Below are 20,210 nucleotides of genomic sequence, written 5' to 3'. Positions count from 1 at the left end.
TGGCCCTTTTGATTTAAAAGCCTATTCTTGACCCCTAACTGTATTGACGTAAACAGGCTGGGTGTAACCCACACTTTACTTCATTACATTCAGACTGGACACAAGTACTGTGAAAGACTTCCATGCCACACAAAAGAAACAGGAGCGTCTTTGCTGGAATCCCAACTGCCAGACAGGTGGATGGAAATTTAGAGACCAAATGTGTTAAGAGCATGCATTAAATACAATTAAAAAATTTTTTTTCCTCTTTTTCACTTTTTAATTTTTTTCACTGCAGTAAAATATACATAGTATAAAATTCACCGCCTTAACTGTTTTTAAGTGTACGATTCAGTAGCAGTAAGCGCATTCACATTGTTGTGCAACCATCACTACACCCTCCTCCAGAACTTTTTCATCTTCCCAAATTGAAACAACATACCCACTAAATACAAATTCTTTTACCTTTCAGCCCCTGAAAACCACCATTCTACTTTGTCTCTATGAATTTATTGCTCTCGGTGCCTCATATGAGTGGAATCATACCGTATTTGTCTTTTTGTGCTAAATCCAGTTTTGATAAGCACGTTTAATATAGGAGTACTGTCTGAAGCAATTCAGCAGGTACTGCTGTGTATGACTTGAAGAATCCTGCCGTCAGAGGGGTATTCCCCCAACCATGCCTCCATTTACTGGTGATTTTCTTCAAGTGCATTACCTGATGTCATGTACTTTACAAAATCACAGACACTTGAAACTGGAAAAATGTGTGTGTGTGTGTGTGTGTGTGTGCACAATTGGCTGGTATAAACCAGTGGTATTTCCTCTAGTGCTTTGAGGCTCCCTAGCTTTTTAGTGCACATTATTATCACCTATTAGCAGTTAGGTTACCACCTCAGAGATGTGGAAACTGACGCTGCAGGAGCTCCACAGAGCTTGAGAGCTGGAGTTCCAGACCAGATTCAGGCATCTTGCAGCTGTCCCGGGTGAGGGCCTTGCCGGGTTCTTCCTAGTGAGCATTACTGCTGGTCCAGGGGTGCAAGGACCACTTGGCGTACCCCTCATGCTTTAGACACTTTTCTGTGGCCCTCACTCTGCTTCCCTACCTCTTCCAGGAAATGGCCCAGCAGCTGCTGGCAGTGTTTGGTGGCTACTACATCCGGCTCCTGGTGACCTCTCAGCTCCCCCAGGCATTGGGCACACGACACACAGACTCTCCAAGGATTCCATGCCCCTGCCAGCTCATAGAAGCCCACATCCTGGGCACAGGGTGCTGCCCATTCCTGGCCAGGTGACCTAGGGACGAAGGTACTCATCTTCTTCCAAGGCTGAAGGTGAGAAGTCAGGGAGGCCTCAGGAGCCCAAGGTGGCCAACGGTGAGCCCTAGGCGAGGAGAGCAGCATCTGGGGGCACTCTGAGGCCGTCAGTCATGTCAGCACTGCGAATATCGTGCTCACTCCAGGACCCTGCACGAGAATGGCTTGTCAACATCCCACACTGGCCCCTGGCCTTTGCAGAAGCCGATGGTCCCACTCTGAGGTACTTTCTGTGCTGCTTAGAACTGTGGGCATGGATGAAAGGGCCACCCGCACATCCCTTTCATCGTCTGGAGAGCCCAGGAAATGTGAAGATGACCAGACTGGACTGAATGTGTGTCCAAAGCTTGGTCTCAGGTGATGCTTCTGTCCCCACCCCCTTCTTGTCAGATGGAGACTCAGGGAGGACACTGCTCTTTGTGGCATCGCCTTGGGCCCCTTAGATTATAAGAAGCCTCTTCCCAATCTGAAGTGAAGAAGTAAATTCTGAGAATGTTCTCCATCTTTAAGTTGTTTCTTGCCTACATTTTCTGAAAGAAGATGGTGCTTGGGCTTGTATGCTAGCACACAGGCCTTGAGGAGTAGGAAACAAACAGCCTGTAACTGCTAATGGGAATATTTGGAAGAGACTGTTCCTGTCTGATTGGAGGACATATTTTGTTCACAGCATGCTTCCTTGTGGGATGGTTTCATACTGCAGACGGAGAATGGCCGTGTGTTCCCTGACACTAGCACTGTCCTGGAGTGAAGCGTAATCTGTCACTTGTGGAATTCCATGAAGAGCTCAGAGGCTGCCGGGTGCTCTGCTTCTGAACAAGTTTGAAGACCCGTTGTTCCCTAGGCCCAAATCCAAAAGCCCTAGCCTGGCATTTAAAGGCTCCCCAGCACCTAAGACCTGGCCTTCATCTGCAATTTTGGCTTCATCGCCCATAAAAATCCTTCGTAGGTTGAAACTCTTTTCCTGGACTGACATACCTGTTCCTTTGTATGTGCTGGACTCCTATGCATGCTTTTGTAAAAAAAAATTTTTTTTAATTGAGGTATGGTTGACGTAAGATATATACAAGGTTCAGGTGTACAACATAGTGATTCACCATTTTTAAATGTTATACTCCACTTATAGCTATTATAAAATATTGACTGTATCCCCTGTGTTGTACAATATATCTTTGTAGCTTATTTATTTTATACATGGTAATTTGTACCTCTTATCCCCTCCCCCTATCTTGCCCCTCCCCCTCCTATGCATGCTTTAATGCTCAGCTTTCCTTACCCCTCCTTCAGGAAGCCTTTCAACATAGCCAGACCTGCCACTCTCTGCCTCCTTTATTTTTTTATTTTTTAAAAATTACCTCTTAATCCATGAATCCAAATCATCTCACTTTTTTTTTTTTTCCCCACGCCACGTGGCTTGCGGGATCGTAGTTCCCCGACCTTGGATTGAACCCAGGCCACCGCAGTGAAAACACCGAGTCCTAACCACTGGACCGCCAGGGAATTCCTGACTCTGCGGCCTTTAAATTCTTGATGTAGTTGCTGCTTTTACTCATGTTTTATGTTATTGATTCTGTTTTCCTGTGCATATACCTATTCTTCTAGCTAGACTATAAGCTCCTCAAGGACAAAGACTGCACCTTGTACTTTTTGTGCATGACCTGGACTTGCTAAGGAAAAAAATCCTGTGGACTGAGTGCTTTGTCATCTCTATAGTAGCTTTTGCAAATTACTCTCTGTACTCAGTTGAATGATGAAGTTGTCACAGACTGGGGTTCTGGTCCTGAACTGCCACTTTTAGCTATGTAACTTTAGGCTGGTCCTCAGTCTACACATCTGTATAGTGGGTAGATTGGATGATTCTTAATGGCCCTTTCAAAGCTAAAGATCTGGGAATTTCCATCTTTTTCTGTTCCATTTTAACCCTTGGCCTTTCTCTCTGTTATGCCTTTATCTACATGCAGAAAGGTTCTATAGACCCACACAGGTGAGGTGTCCCAGACCTGATACCCCTTTGGATGGAACACTGGCCTAGCCAGCAGGAGAGCTGTATTCTCATTTCAGATCTGCTACTTCTTAGCAGTGTGACCTTGGCTAGGTTAACCTCTCTGAATGTCAGTTCACTCTATAAATGAATCTGGTGAACATGAAATGTAATTATGTGGGTGACTTACCATGTAAGAGATGAATCTGACTGTTCACTTTCTCTGGGCCAGAGAAGAGAAATCATGTACATAGACCAGCCCTTGGAAATGGCTCTTTTAGGCGTTTCTCGTCAGCCGACAAACGCTGCGGCCCGCTTTGCTCAATGAGAATTATTCATGAAGGCGATCACTGTCTTTCTCACCTGCCACAGCGGAAGTGTGGGCTGTGAATGTGATCAATAGTAGCCCATATTTATCATCCAACCATAAAACCCTGGTAAGTATAATAACAGAGAATAAAAATGTGTGTTTTGACCAAACAGCAGTTTCTCCATTTGACAGCCTCCTTAAAGGACCCTCGATGTGTTGTTTCCTGCCTTTTCCTCTCTTTAGAGTTTCTGGTGGTGTCACCCAGTGGGTAGGGCATTCAGGTGTGCCCATGAGGTACATTTCTTCTCATTTGAGCCTCAGTTTCCTCTTTTAGAAAATTCTGTGATCTCTGTCTTGCCTGCTTCACAGGGTTGCTGTGAAGATGAGATTCCACAAAGGAACGTGTGCGCCGTTTCAAAGCTCTGTGTTGATGGCGGGCGTGGAGCTGGTGAAGTTGGTGCCGTGTCGTGAAGTGGGAGCGGAGGGCTTGGATTCTAGAGTCACACGTATTCAAATCCAAGGTCTGCCACCTCGGGGCCGCGTCCTTCCCATCCTCGGGTCTCAGTCCTCAAGTGTGGAATGGGGATAAGTGTGCCCACCTGGCAGGTGATTGTGACGATTAAATGGTATACAAAATGTAAAGTGCTTACAACTGTGAGTTGCAAACTTGAGTAAGCGCTCAAGAAATTGTTGCTATTATTATTATTTTTTTATCTCTCACTATGTCTTAAATGCTGTAGGTGCCCGACTTACGCTTTTGTGGATGATGTAGTTCATTAACAGTTAATGTTTATTCATTCTGCGTCAGACCTCAGTTACTCCAGCACCATGGGGTGTATTTATGTGAATAAAAATTCTAGTCTTTATTCTTTAATCTAGGGAAGATTCTGCTTCCCTAGCAGGGAAGTTAGGCACAAGCTGGTTGGTGACGTTGGGCCAGATGCTCACCCTCTCTGTTCTTCCTCGTCTGTTAAGGGGGCATGTGATAATAGGGAGATGAATTGAGGTGACGCATGCAAAGCACAAGGCCTGGTTCATAGTGTGGTCCATAGTAAGGGCTCCATCATCTGATGATGACTTTTCTTTAGCTGCTGCATACTGTTTTCTACCTGTGTCTATTTGTGTGAGTTTTTACTTACCTTATTCAAATCTATATCCTTACTGATTTTGGTTGGTTGGTTCTATCAGCGACCAAGGGAGGAAACTCTCCAGCTAGGACTGTAGATTTTCTGTTTCTCCTTTTACTTTTGACCAAGTTTTTTTTTTTTTTAATTACACAGTTTAAAAAATTGAGATGTAATGAACATACCATAAAGTCCACCATTTTAAAGTATAAAATTCAGTGGGTTTTAGTATATATATTCACAAGATTGCACAAACATCACCACTATTTAATTCTAGAACATTTTCATCACATCTTCCCCCCACAGAATCCCCCTACCCATTTGTAGTCACCCTGTTACTCCCTGTCCCCAGCCTCTGACAATCACTGGTCTACTTTCTCTCTCTGGATTTTCCCATTCTGGACATTTCATAAATAGAATCATGCAGTTTGTGGCCTTTTATGTCTGGCTTTTTCACATAACATAATGTTTTCAAGAATCATCTATATTGTAGCATGTATCAATACTGTATCCCTTTTTAACGGTTGGATAATATTCCATTGCACGGATAGAGCAGATTTTGTCTATCCATTCATCCAGCTGGGTTATTCATCAAATCTACTTTTTGGCTATTAGGAATAATGCTGTTATGAACAACTGTGTACAAGTTTTTGTGTGAACGTGTATTTTAATTCACTTCTGACAAGTTTTGCTCTGTTATTCCATGCATACGAATTTAGAATTATTAGAACTGCCTGATGGTTTGACCCTTTTATCTTTATGAAATATCCCTCTTTAGTAGATTTTTGCCTTAAGATCTACTTTGTCTGATACATTAGCTTTCTTTTGATTGGCGATTACATAGTATATCTGTTCATCCCTTTACCTTCAACTTATCTGCATCCTTATATTTAGGGTGCCCCTCTTGTGAACGTGTGGGATTAAAAAAATTCAGTCTGTTTTTTAACTGGAGTATTTACTATGCTATGTCCAGTGTGTTTCCTGATATATTAGATAGTTTGGGGCTTAAATGTTCCATCTTACTGTTTACTTACTATTGGTCCTCCCCTTCTGTGTTCTTTTTTCTGTACTATTTTTGCCTTCTTTTGCATTAAGTTTTTGTGATTTGTAGAATTTCTCTTCTAGTAGCTTGTGAGGTATGTATTCTTTTCTCTTAGTGGTTACCCTAGATTACAACATGCATCCTGCACTTATTCAATTCTGTTATAAGAGGACCCTTCTATCACTTTCTGGACAATCCAAAGACCTTAGAACTCTTTCACCTTTCTGTCTGTGGTGGTCTTGTTCTCATGGATTTCAATTCTTGCTATATTTTAAACCACAACAGACATTATTATTAATGCTTTGTATAGTCAGTGTTCATTTAGGTTTATCCACATGTTTACTTTTTATTATTCTTCATTTATTACTTTGTTATTACTCTTTATCCCTTCCTGCATTTCCACACATTTGTCTAGAATCATTCACCTACTCCCGAAACTACCTTTGGAATTTTTCTTTAGAATAGTATTTATATTTGGAAGTCCCTTTAGTATCTTCCTTCCAGTACAGATCTTCTAGTGACAGATTGAGTTTTTGTTTTCTGAGAGGTCTCTATTGTGTTTTTATTTTTGAAAGAAGTTTTTGGTAAGTCAAGAATTCTAGAGTACTACAGGTTTCTGGGGTTCTTTTCAACCTTTGGAAGATGTCATTGGTTTTCATTATTTGTGAAGTCAGTTATCAGTCTTGTTGCTGTTCTTAAAATTTCCTCTTTGCTTTGGGTTTCAGTAATTGTATTTTGATGTGCCTAGGTATAATTTTTTTTATATTTATCCTGTTTGGGATTTGTAGCACATCTTGAATCTGTGATACAGTATTTTTCATCATAGCTTCTCCTCTTTTTTCTCATCTCCTTCTGGGACTCTAAGTATATGGATGTTAAGACCTTGTCACTGTATCTCTAAGACTCTCTGTGTTTTCTATTCTTTTGGTTCTTCATGATTCAGTCTGAATATGTTTTACTGACTTATCTTCCACTTCATTACTCTTACCCTCAGTTATGTTTACTCAGTTGTTAATCCTTTGAATTGAGTTCTTAATTTAAGCTATTGTAATGTTCAGTCCTGTAATTTTTAACTGATTTTTAAAAAATAGTGTACAGTTCTCAGATGAAATTATCCATCTTGTCATCTGTTTTCTTCAATATTTTAAAGTCCACATCTGCTGACTCCAGTATCTGGCTCTTCTGTAAGTATGTTCCTTTTGCCTTTTTGATCAGTTGGTCCTATCTTCTGGTATTCTTGGTAATTTTTTATTGAATGCTAGACACTTTTAAAAAATGAAACATTGAAGAGATGTACAAGACTCTGGATATTCCTTCAGAAAGGATTTACTTTTGCTTCTGAGAAAAGTAGAGTTGGGTTAGTTTGACTCTGGGTTTTAGTCCTAGTAAGACTTAGTATATTTCTGGTTAGCACTGATTTGCAGGTTCTAGCTCTTCAGAGATTTTAACTGGAAACGTACTTTTAAAAACTTTTAACAGCCAATCCTCTTCCTCCAGGGTGAGCCCTCAGCCTCTAAGCGGTGAGTCTACTGAAAGCTCTGCCCAGTTTTTCAGCCTTTTAGACTCTTTTTAGGAGTTGGCAAGTGCCTTGAGGAGGTCAGAAGACCTTGATGTCCATTTCATCTCTCTGCACTTTCTTTCTCTTGAGGATCTTGGCCCCTCAAGTCCTCACTGCATTGGTAGCTCTTTGACATATTCGGACAGATTTAAGAAAAAGAAACTACAGCCTTTTAAACTGCTCTCAGTAGGAGGATTGGTCTGATACCAGCTAGTTTGCCATAGTCAGAGGTAAGGTCCAGCTGTGGCTTCCATTATTATTTTTATTGTTATTATTTGAAAATCCTCTAAAGAAAGATATCACCCTGAGGCCAAGAGCCCTTTGACAAGTTCATAGGATGTGAGCCTCCCCCCATCTTTCTGTGAAGTGGCTTCTAAATGCAGGAGGTGACATTTAAGGAGCATCTTTTATGTGCAAAGCACCTGCTGAATCTGTTGCAGGAAACAGTTCCAAGACATAAGGAACATAGGGTTTTCTGGAGGTTCCCTTGTTTCCTTTCAGCCATTGTTCTTTTAACTTTACCTGCCACATATTTCTAACCTCCTTCTGGATATGGCCACCTGGATGTCCCATAGACTCATTTAGCTTGACATAGCGCAAGATGAAACGATCTCCTGTGTGTGGTGAACTTGGCCTCACTACCACCCCCTTCGCAGTTCTCTGCATTGCAAAAGAAGGGAAGAACTTCATTTTGCAGAATCTTCTTCCCTGTATGGTTCTGAGTTCGAATTGGCCAGCTTTACCCGAGATATATTTTGTAACTTGGGGCTCTCGTCTCCATCTTAGGGATGCTGACCTAGTTCATACCTGTATCACTGTCTGTCTTGATTGCCTAGGCAGCCTCTTTTTGGATGTCTGTATCAGTTAGGGGCCAATCAGAAGACAGAAAGCACACAGTAATTTGAATATAAGAAGTTTAATATAAAGAATTATTAACTTTAACAGGGAGTTGAAATAATGGATTGGTGAATAAGAAGTAAGAGCCTGTAAAGGATATAGAAATAACAGGTCTAAGGCGTAGCCACCACCACAGGGCTGAGATAGAGGCCCCAAGGAAGAGCACCCATCTCCAGCTGAGATATGGACCTTGGGAAGGACATGGCTGTGGCCCGTTGGACGCAGAGAAGTCTCTGAGATGCCATGTTGACAGAATGTTCTAGAAATCTGCCCTCTAAGGTGCTAGGGAAAGATACCACAGAGAGAGGGAGGCACTACCCCATTTGTTGGGGGTAAGTCACCGGGAGAAGCTGCTGGCTGCTAAGTGCTGCCGACCACCATATACAGCAGGATCTGGGTGCTGGAGAAGCCACGTGAACTGCCAGAGCCAGATACCCAAGGAGCTACATGTGCTGCTCCCTGCTAAGAGAGCTCCCTGGAACAGAAGGAAGGCCCTTCCTCTTCCAGTATCTCCAGCACCCCCTACTGACGAAGCCTAACATTGCACTGGCTGCCAAGAGAAAAAGATTTAAAGGGCCCAACTCCAGTTTTGAAGAACAGGCAATGAACTGTCAATTTGGAGCCAAAAGCAATCACTGAATGTCATTCTGCCATCATTGTGAAGGGCAGCATAACTGGTTGGTTAAGAGTGTCAATTCTGGAATCAGGTGTCCTGGGTTCAAGTCTCAGCTCTGCCATTTACTATTAGTGTAATCTTCAGAGACGTGTTTAAGTTCTCTGTGTCTCAGTTTCCTAATTTGTAAAACCAGAGTAGTAACAGTACTATCCTTGTTGGGTTATTATGCTAAGTGAGTTGATATTTATAAAGCATTGAGAAGAGAAATATACCAGATTTATACACTGCTGTTATCGTTATTGCTCACACTTCTTCAAATTGCACATCCTTCAAATTGCAGCCAGGATGGGCTTTCCATTGTAGGTATGAGTCTCAATCTATAATATTGTGGTATAAGACATCATCTTCCTTTATTCTCCTCTTCAGTGCTGGGGGCAGACACAGGGAGTGCTAATGTGTTGTCTTAACAACTCACCATGTTCATATTGCAAAAACCAGAAATATGGCCATGTCACTTTGTTGCCTAAACATTACCTTCCCTGGCTCCCCATTACCTTCTGGACAGAGTCCAACTTTCTTCTTCTGGATACGAGGGTCTTAAAGCTCTGTCCCCCTCACCTCTCCCAACACCCTGGCTTAGGTTTTCACTTTCGTCTTTCCAAGCATCGAAGTTCGCTACTTTATACTCCTGCCAGCTTGTGTCTCTATTTTCCAAATTTGCTTATTCTGTTCCCTCCTTCTGGAATACCGTTCCCCTCTCCTCTTTGCTTGGCTAATTCCCTTTCAACTTTCAAAAAACTCAAGCACCATCTCTTCCAGGAAGGCTTCCCCAAATCCCCAAGTTGTCTATAAGGTGAAGTGATATGCTTCTGGGCCTGGCTCCCTGGCTAAAGTTGAAGCCACTTGGGGTGTCTGGCATGTTACGTTTGCATGCTCTGCGTTTTAGCACAGACAGCTTTCTACAACTCTATGGGCTGTGCATTGCATCACTATAGGGCTGCTTGTTGCAGAGTTGTGCACTACCTGGCCCACTGTCCACTATGACCCTGAGCACCAAATTGAGTCCCACAGTAGGCGAGCAGTATTGTGCCCTCAAGCTCTAGACAGTTATTCCAGCATCTATTTATAGCTGCCCATTGCTGACCAGCCACTCCTAAGTACTTCATTAGGTTGGTAAGGAGTGACTGAAAGTGTTTTAGAATCAGACCTCATTTCTTAATAAGAGATGCCTAATTCTAATTGTTCTATATTCAAGGGAATCTCAGCAGTAGGGCTGGGAGAGGGGAATAGAGGAGGGACCCAGGCCTAAGATGCAACTAAGGACTTTAATTGGAGGCAGCTCCTCTGCAGTGGCTTCTCCAGGAGCCGAAGTGACTCTTGTTGGAGGCACAGGGATGGCTCAGACGTCTTCTCCTCCTCTGGGGAGTTTCCGAATCAGTCTTCATGGCCCCTGTTCACCGCCCCCTTCCTGCCGGAGACCCTCCAGCAGCCGTGCAGCCTCGGAGACCTGCGAGGGGGCTGCCGTCTAGAATGTTCAGGGTCTCCCAATGAGGCATGGCTGTTACGGCCAGCGATCCTGGGAGTAGCGGCTTAGATTTCTCTTGTGAAATCCTCTTTTGGAAACATGTGAATTCACATCTGAAAGAAGAAAGGGAAAAATCACACTGAGTGAAGGCTTTGCTCTGGGCCTGGGGGGACTGTTCTGGTCGCCTCCATCCCTGGTCATTGTCAGTTTCTGGAATACTGTGTGAGCCACGTGGATCCTGGCCTGGGACGCATTGGTACCCCATTGGAGCATTCAATGACAGCAGGGTGTCTTGCAAAGTGCAGTGGCCTGGAAAATAGAAGAATTGGGCCCATAATGGTTCTGACGTTAACACTACTCTCTGCTGGGCCTTTGGAAAGTCCCTTCCCACTGTGGGCCAAAGCCTTCTCTACACAGTGAGAGGTGGGTTTTTTTTTTTTTAACATCTTTATTGGAGTATAATTGCTGTACAGTGTTGTGTTAGTTTCTGCTGTATAACAAAGTGAATCAGCTATACATATATCCTCATATCTCCTCCCTCTTGCATCTCCCTCCCACCCTCCCTATCCCATCCCTCTAGGTGGTCACAAAGCACCGAGCTGATCTCCCTGTGCTATGTGGCTGCTTCCCACTAGCTGTCTATTTTACGTTTGGTAGTGTATGTATGTCCATGCCACTCTCTCACTTAGTCCCAGCTTACCCTTCCCCCTCCCCGTGTCCTCAAGTCCATCGAGAGGGGGATTTTTAAACTATGCTCCATGGAGCCCTGTGGAGGGGAGGGGAGCTAGGGGGGCTCCCAGACCCTCACCCCCAATTCGAGTAGAGTAGGACCCCTTAGATTTTTTATAGAAATTGGACTTTGAAATTTTGTTTGCCAGGAGGGTTTAGCTGTTACGAGAATTCTGAGGTGACTGGGCTGGATGACGCTTACCTCTTAACAGCCAGCCTAATAGGGTGGTTGTGAGCTATGTGAGATCACCTGGGTACAGTGTGGGTGCCCATCAATGGGGCTGCATTCCTCCTTTCTGGATGTGGCTACACTCCAGGAACCAGAGGCATTTCTCCCCCCACTGGACTACGCTCAATCCACAAGCATTTTCTGGCATGTTTATTTGCCATGTACCTGGTTGAGTTTGGAGGAACAAAAGTGATGTAGGCCCTGCCCTCCTGGAACTTATCGTCTGGTGGCCGAAGCAGACATGAAGCAAACAATCACGTGCAATACACATATAAGACAGTGCCACAAGGGCTTAGAAGGAAAGTATGGTTATGTGTTCTTTCTTCCCAGACCTCCTGCTCCTCCTGTAATTCCCAGCTCAGAGGGTCCTGCAGCCAGGTCTTAGACCCCTGGACTCTGTCCAGTGTGTCCTAGAATGTGACTGCAGCTTCCTGAAGGGAGCAGTCCTGTCACCCCACTTAGCTCAATATCAAATTGGGGTTTGGTCATTAGGGCAAGGCCCCCTCCCCCAGAGTTTCCTGGTCAGTGTTAGGACCCCAGTTTGGAACTCACCCTCAAACTCACTGCTGCTGAAATAGGATGTTCTCTTTTCTGGATGGAGCAGGGAGTTTCCCCAAATCACATGGGACGCTTCATTATCTTGCTTGAGATTTTGTCCGTCAAGCTCATCCTTCTGCAGACCTGGCAGTGGTAATTCCACGTGGTCATGTGGGGAGGCTCAGAGGTGAAGGCGTTTTGCCAACTGGAGCAGGGCACATGGACCAGTGGTGATTATCATGGGGTGGGGAGTACCTGAGTCTGCGTCCTCTAGTCTTCTGAGTTCTCTGCCTCATAAGCAGGCACTGGATTCAAAATATGTATTCTTTTTAAAATATAAAGTTTACTTTTTTCCTGTTTATAAATATAATGCATACCCATTATAGAAAAGCTAGGAAATATTGAAGAATATGAAGTAGGAAAAAAAGCCCCAAACACCCCTCCCCTCAGATATGATCACAGCTCCAGCGTTTGCCTATATGCACATTTCTACATAGTCCATCACATCCTGTATATTATGCATGCATTTCACTTTTTACATATCATAAACATTTTTCTCACGTCACTAAATTTTAAGAATTTTATGGATAATTCAGGATTTATTTAACCAATGTTCTATTGTTGGGTGTTTAGACTGCTTTCAAATTTCACTACCGTAAATACCATTGTGATGACCACTGTTGTATAGAAGGCTTTGTTTTGACATACTCCTAGATTCTTAAAAGAATAACATACAATCTTGTCAACAGACTAAGCTGTATTCTGTAATAAACGACTGTCCTTTTCTAGCCGCATACCTTGAACAAATTGCTTCACCTCTCTCTGTCTGTGTTTTCAGACCTGCAAAATGACATATCCGTTCTGGATAATCAGGTCCACTTCTTAGAGTTATTACAGAGATTAAATAAGATCACTTTTCTAGTGTGTAAGCTCTGAAACAGTAGGGGACTTCTCTGATCACAGCTGGGTCCCTTGGGCCTCGACAGTGCCTTGCATGTAATTGGGGCTCAGTAATTATCATTATTATCATCTTGGACAAAGGGACTGACATTTTTAAGTTTCTTGGTTTTTATCGTGAAATTATTTTCAGGGGAAGTATTTTAAAGGCCCCTGCTATGGATTGCTGGCAAAATGTGCCATGAGAATTTTTTCCTGCCATTGAATTGTCCTGTCTCCTAGTAGGATCATGCCAGCTGCCTGACCAGCCTCCCTGACCTCACCACTCACCGCCCAACTGCGTGCTTGTCAGTCCTAGCTTTGCCTGATCTTGACAGTAATGCTTTTTTTTTTTTTCTGTCTGAAATTGCTGATTTTGACCCCCAGTCTTCTCCACTATGACCTTTTTTCCTGGATCATCAAGAAGGATGTAATTACAAACTGAAGGTCAGGATGCCTTCTCTCTCTCTCTCTCTCTCTCTCTCTCCTCATACATGGTGACCTTGGAAACTGTGTGTTCCAGATGCTCTGACTAAAGATGAAAATAGATGTGTAATAGACTTTGCATGAGCAAGAAATACACTTTCATTTCATTTAAATGATTGAGATTTAAAGGCATATTTGTTTTAGCAGCAGAGCCTATCCTATCCTGGCCAGTACCTATATACCATAGTTTCCATTTGTTGACCTTTGTTGAATGCCTACCTAGTGCAAGCCCTGTGCTTGGTGCTTCTATATATTCCCTCATTTAATCCTCCCAGTGATCCTGAAAAGTAATAATACAGTATGGATATCCCCATTTTACAGGTAGGGACACTGAAGCTCAGAGTGAAAGGGTAAGTGACTTGCCCAATTCTGTGGCAGAGCTGATTGGATCTAACCCCAGCCCCAAAGGCAGAGTTTAACTGCTATCTTTATAGTCTTTAGACAAGTGATTCTCAGACTATGATGTATGTTCAGGTTTCCCTGTGGGTCATGTTAAAACGTAGGTTCTGACTTGGTAGGACTGGAGTAGGGTCTGAAAGTGCAGCTTTAACAAGCTCCCAGGTGATGCCAATGTTCCTGGTTCATGAATCACACTTTAAGTTTCAAGGTTTTTAAGCTCTATTGTTTATTTGTTTATTTATTAATTTTTTTTTTTGTGGTACGCAGGCCTCTCACTGCTGTGGCCTCTCCCGTTGCGGAGCACAGGCTCCGGACGTGCAGGCTCAGCAGCCATGGCTCACGGGCCCAGCCGCTCCGCGGCATGTGGGATCTTCCCGGACCGGGGCACGAACCCGTGTCCCCTGCATCGGCAGGTGGACTCTCAACCACTGCGCCACCAGGGAGGCCCTATTGTTTATTGATTTGGATACTTAACCACCCAATCTTCACCTCATTTTGGGTTGGAATTATTCAATCAAAAGCTGAAAGAAATCTGAGGGTATCTCAGCAGGAAGGGGGATGAGCAAAATGAGGCCTCGAGAGGCCAGGCAGGGTGTTTTTGCCTGGTACCTACCATGCTTTGATGGCTGAAGCTCCTGGGTTTGACTGGGGATCTTGGAGTCATCTGTGGCATTGGGTTCCTCACAGCATTTGCAGCATATACAGAAGATCTTCGAGGCCAGGTTTCGGTGGGCTGCTGTATGAAAGAAAGGAATGGGGCCTTGGGTTCTGGGGCCTGAATTCCAGATGCCCCGTTGGAAATTTACTGTGATGGGGGTCCTACACGGTCAGCCTCTCCCAAGGTATAATAACATTTCCCTCTCCCAGATCTCTTGTAGCTCCCCACGGCCAGCAGGCCCAAGCCCTTCAGCCTAGGTTGCTCTCTCTTAAGGTCACTATCCCTATTTTATACAAAATTTTCTTACCCATGGAAAGGAGTTGAAGCCTCTGTTCTTCCAGCTTTGCTTGCAGGGGTGCCTTATTGAATCAACCGATCTTGAACTTGAGCCCAGTTGCCTGGGCAGGGCTGTTTCCTAAATAAACATACGACTGTGCATGAAAAGTGCCAGTCCTTTACCGGCGCTCACACTCCAGGTAGGCTCCCACCACAGCAGAATCCCAGCCCACGCGGAAATCCACGTAAACATGCTTGGCTTTTAACCAGATCTGTATTCTACCCCGTTTCTAGGGGTAGGTTCCTTAACCTTCTCGAGCCTCACTTTATCACGTGGAAAATGGGAAAAGCAGTGCCTACTTTGCAAAAAGTAAAGGTTTAAACATACGAAAAGTGACCCCTGTGGTGATGGGTACACAAAGTGCCCAGTCAGTGGTCATTGTATTTCCTTTCCCTTCCCTTCATGTAGCTCATTGGCTCCAAACTATTCTAGCTGGTCCAGGTCCCATGAGAACATGGTGATGAAGCACAGTCTTGTAGATGTAGGTCCTGGTTCTGCCACCAACTTGCTGTATGGCTTTGAGTAAGTCCATGCTTATCTCTGTGTCTCAGGCTTCTCATCAGTAATAAGAGGAAGTTAGGTTAGATGATCTCTTCAAGGATCTTCCTAGTTTGGGTGGTCCAGAATTACAAGGCCTTGTTTTCATCCCAAACTCCTTTCACTGTGTATCAACTTTTCCAGGTCTCTGAATGCTTCCTGTTCTCCCTTCCCTTTCTGTGGCAAACCCCCTCGTAGGAAATTCTTCTCACAATACCCAGCTCACTGTGTGAGTTGTCTCACTCATGGGCATTTGCTTCTCATTTTCTCTACTCTCATACCATCCAAGCCACCATCAGCTCTTGCCTGAATTATGGCAGTAGATTTCAAACAGATCTTACTGTTTCTTTTACCCTTGACTTCTTAATAATTAATACAAAATCTCTAACTTCCTGCACATAAGCTATTCAATATAGCACAATTTATATACTGTGGCTAGACACAGCCAGCAGACTAGACACATACGATGTCCCCATTGTGTGGGATCCTTGGACCAAGCGGGGCACTTTCTGGGCCCATTTAGCTTCAATCTCCTTTGGATCCTTTGTAGTCCTTTGGATCTGCTGTCAAGTGAGTTTTTCATCATAATTTGATCTGTGACATATTTCTCTGAGCTCTCTTTAATGGATCTATTTTCTTAGGATTTATAAGCAAATAGAAATTAATATAAGGCAATTAGATCTTTTGGAGATGCACCATTTAGCAAATATGCTTGCCATTAATACGCTGATTCTTCTGCTGCTTGCTATAGTTTCAATCTTCATCTACTTATATAAACTCTTGCTTCATGGGCTTTTGTTTTGTTCTAGATTGCCTTATGTATGTTGAGTGTAGAAGGAAGTGTTTCATAAGGAAGAAATGAAAACATAAGTCTGACCTACCTCCACCACCAGGCAGCCCTGGGAACTAATGGTTGGAGGTCTGTTAGATTGGTGGTCAGTTTGTATAAAGGAAATTGCTAAAACTTTGCCTTGGGTCTCTCCAAACCTTCATGAGCACATGTCCGTCTTGGTAAAGCAATGAAAAGTCCCTTTTCTCAGCCTATATTTTGGAGTTAGTGATTTCTAGGGCATTGATCATATGAAGCCTTTTAGGTTCTCCTTGGCCAAGGAATTCAAGATGTCATGCATAGTACAAAGTTTTGACTAACTGTAGTGTATTCTTTCCTGTTTGTCATGGTCTCAGCTGCATTAAAGTTGCTTCCTCTTCCCTGGAAAAACTCTTGCTTTGTATATATACTCTCACTGAATGTACTCTGATGTGCTTATCTTAATTAATGGCAAAATTTTGCTAGATGACTTAAAATTACAATGGCCATTATGGCAAACTTTCAGTGTCAAAAATAATAGATTAAAAAAAAAATAATAGATTTAAGAGGGGCGGTAGAAGAGAGAGAAGACAAAAACACCAAACAGTCAGTAGAGGGCTTCTTTGACTGATATGCGCTCGCTCCAGAAAGAAGAAAAAAAAATCTTACCACTACTCAAACCTGAAACCTACTTGCCTTGCATGTCTCCCTCTCTCTACCTAGCTTTATCTCTACCACCCACTTAAACTTCTCTTGTTCCTTTCCCTAACTACCTAAATAAACTTTCTTCATGGGGCATTTCTCTAGAAAAGAGAACAAAACATTGCACAATATTCCCCTAAAACTCCTGTACCAGAAGGTGGATCCAGAGAGGTTAAATTTAAAACCTGGGTGAGAGCTGAATTGAGGAGAAATATTTTAAATCATCTCAAATTTCGGAACAACAGAAAGTTGCTGTCTAGTTCAGGATTCTGTTATTGTTACTTATTGCCCTAGACTACCACATTTGTATCAATTAGTTAACTTAACTGTTAACCTTCAACAATGGAGCAAAATGTTTAAAAGCAGCAGGATGGAAAAGACCAGAAGATTTAAATGACCCATCTATGCATAATTCCAAAAAATTAAGGGCTTGAGAAGTTAAGAAACACAGAAAATGCACCACATAAAATTATTTCAAAAGTTATTTCAAAAGGTAAAACCTTTTTCTTAAGGGTAGATTGGGCAAAGATTCAGAATTGAAAACTAAATCAAGATGAATCAGTAGGAGACTGAATAAACTTCAGGACGTTCTGGGGTAGACGAACAGCTTAAGGGAATCTTTTCTTCTTTTCTTGCAGAGGACTCAGACCTGAAATAGTGAACTTAGATACAATAAATTGGAATGAGAAATGTCGACTTTGATCTCCCGATTATTTTCAAATAGTCCTAAAAATTAATTAGATTGCTTGATTGTTGACATGGTTTATTTCTTACTGGGAAATCAGACTCTTCAGTGCCAACCAGGCCTAAGACCTACTGTTCTTTGTGATGACTGTGTGCCTTTGCAAGTGTGCAACTCCCGGGCACACTCAGTGGACAATGTTTCTTACACAGTGTTGGAAGGGAAAAAAATCCTTCATGGGGTTGTCAATATCCCAGACTTCTGAGAACAGTGAGCCCTCCAAAGGAGGTGGACAACACAAGGGGCTCATTTTCCTTCACCTTGACTGACATAGTACACAACACAGCCCACATCCTAGGGTACAACTGACCAATTGAAAATTCTTAGCTCAGGTAATAATGGATAATAGAATACCTTTGGATTTTATTTTGGCTAATCGGGGAATTATGCACCATTGCTTTCACTTCATGCTGTACCTTGATTAATACCACAGGTGAGGTTAATCTATATCTAAGCCCAAAGAAAAGGCAACCTGGCTATTTGAGGTAGACACAGGGTATCATTTGAAATTTATCTTCTTCCGTCATACCTGGGAAATAGTTATGATTCTAGACTGCCTTCCACACTCTCTTAAAAATACTTTTAATTATTATTGTTTGTCTCACAGTCATTCATTGGCTGTTGTCCAGAGAGTGGAATACTTTTATGCGGCAACTGTTTCAACTTCTGGCTCCACAGATGATTGAAAGACAGAAACAAGAAGACATCAGGCTGGCTGATGCTCCAACTGAACATCAGATCTCTGTAAGTGGAAAACTGTAACTGTGTCTTCAAGGAAAGTGGCCAACAGTGGTGAAGATCTGGACAGTCCCTGAGGGTCTCTCCTGAGGCTTTGGTTGAGGGAGGGCCGAAAGGGGGAGACGAAGAATAAAAAAGGAGTTCCCACACTCCTAAGCGAAGACTGATTGCTTTGTAACCATGGTAACAGATAATCACCAGAACCTGTTTAAACCCGTTTAATCTGTTAATGAACTTTTATCTTGATGACCATTCTCCTGAAAGTAACATCCACAGACAGTACTTCATGGCCTATGGTCTACCACTCCTAAGCACTCCTGCCTCTGAAATACCACCTGTCCACGAACTCAGTGCCTCCACAAACCCCTTAAATATTAGCCATTAGCTTTGTTCAGAGACTTTGTCATCAGAGCATAGTTCTCTCTTGTTTAATGAGAAATAAATTCAGTTTTTGTTCCACATGTTGAGTGGAGGTCTCTTCTGCTAAAGCAGCTTATAGGTACATAGCATCTTGGAGATCATTCTGTAGTAGCAGCTCAGCAGATATTTTCAAATATAAGTTTATCTGAATCTAGCGCTGAGGCTTTTCATATCTTTACTCCCCAGCAATTTCCCGAGAAACAGAGGGGAGTAGAACCACTTTCTCCTCTAAGTGTTGGTAGCCAAGAGTTTTGAACTTTTGAGCCCCTTCAGAAATGGAAAGGATCTTAACACTGTAGCAATTACAAGCACGTTCTTTGGGGTATAATTCCTAAGGATTTACAACTTGTTAGCTATGAAATTTAAAAGAATTTAACTTTCCTGAACTTCTGTTTTCTTATCTGTAAAATGGGAATGATAATAGTATCTACCCTAGAATGTGGTTGTGAGGATTAAATAATCCTCACATAACTAATGATGGAAAGTGCTTAGCACAGCTGTCTGGCACGTTGTAAAGGCTCAATAAATGTAAATGCTGATGCTGATGCAAATGTGGGGTTGATTTTGGTTAGGGCAGGGTGGGTGTGGTGTTTCTTGCACTACCAGCGCCCTCCTCTAGGTGGAAGCAGGAGCCAAAGAAAAGGACCCTTGGGTTACCCCCAGTGGGCTGTGAACTTCAGGTCTTCAGTGACCCCACAGAACTTCGACCAGAGCAGGAAAGATCAATGAGGTCAAACAGGAAGACTTCTGGAGCTGGAGGAGCCCTTAGGGGTCATTCAGCACAGGTGGGGAGACTGAGACCCAGAGAGAGAAACAGTGGGGTCATGGTAAGAGGGATGGTGTCTGCTTCCTGGAGCAACGTGAAAAGGTGCCCAGGAGTGATGGAGACATTGTCCCTTTAAGTATGAAACAATATCCCTCCTGCTCTCAGGTCTAACTTTTGAGCCTCACTCATCTGCGGCTGGCAGAGCAGAGAGGGAACTATCTGTGATGTCACAGGGCCTGGGAACCACGGAATGTTGGGGGCAGAGGGGTTTGGACTGACTGTAAATGCAGGGAGGAGGGAGGATGTCTGCTGATCCTCTCTCTAGTGGTCCTTCCCTCTGTCCACAATGCCATGCTGTCCTTTGGGGCACTGGAATGGAAGTCTTGGTGCCTCTGGTGAAAGCACCTTGAGGATGGCTGGGCCAGAAGGGGGCGGTATAGCACTGGATGCAGAAGACCTTGGTCCACATTCTGTGTCCGTAGCCAGCAGGGTGGTAACCTTAGGCAAATAGACGTCATGTCTTGGTTTCTTCCTCTTTAAAGTGGGAATAATGGGACTTCCCTGGTGGCACAGTGGTTAAGAATCCGCCTGCCAATGCAGGGGACACAGGTTCAAGCCCTGGTCCGGGAAGATCCCACATGCTGTGGAGCAGCTCAGCCCAGGCGCCACAGCTATGGAGCCTGTGCTCTGCAGCCCACAAGCTCACAGCTACTGAGCCCACATGCCACAACTAAAGCCCGCGTGCGCCTAGAGCCTGTGCTCTGCAACAAGAGGAGCCCCCACTCTGTGCAACTAGAGAAAGCCTGCACGCAGCAACGAAGACCCAACGCAGCCAAAGTTA

The 20,210-nt window shown here is 43.5% G+C and overlaps 2 protein-coding genes across 5 annotated transcripts in view; one reads left to right on the top strand and one right to left on the bottom strand.

The window, feature by feature from the left end:
- TMEM268 (transmembrane protein 268) overlaps positions 1–18,555 on the top strand; it is a 39,516-nt gene extending 20,961 nt beyond the window's left edge. For 2 of the 4 annotated variants that reach the window (XM_060153319.1, XM_060153322.1), the window contains exon 9: positions 1,095–3,982. In XM_060153319.1, the coding sequence (XP_060009302.1) occupies positions 1,095–1,274 (180 nt within the window). In that variant the 3' untranslated portion in view covers positions 1,275–3,982. Of the gene's footprint in view, positions 1–1,094; positions 3,983–18,123 lie in introns of those variants that run through there. The other 2 variants (XM_060153320.1, XM_060153321.1) reach the window with 2 other exon arrangements.
- On the bottom strand, positions 10,355–14,630 carry TEX48 (testis expressed 48). Its single transcript, XM_060153644.1, is given in 4 exon segments — positions 10,355–10,458; positions 11,856–11,984; positions 14,275–14,397; positions 14,627–14,630. Coding segments are annotated over 4 exon segments (360 nt in total).
- Positions 18,556–20,210: the final 1,655 nt, after the last annotated feature.

This window comes from Lagenorhynchus albirostris, chromosome 7 (genome assembly GCF_949774975.1).
Source record: "Lagenorhynchus albirostris chromosome 7, mLagAlb1.1, whole genome shotgun sequence".
NCBI classification, from domain to species: domain Eukaryota; kingdom Metazoa; phylum Chordata; class Mammalia; order Artiodactyla; family Delphinidae; genus Lagenorhynchus; species Lagenorhynchus albirostris.
This window is presented reverse-complemented; position numbering and strand designations above follow the sequence as displayed.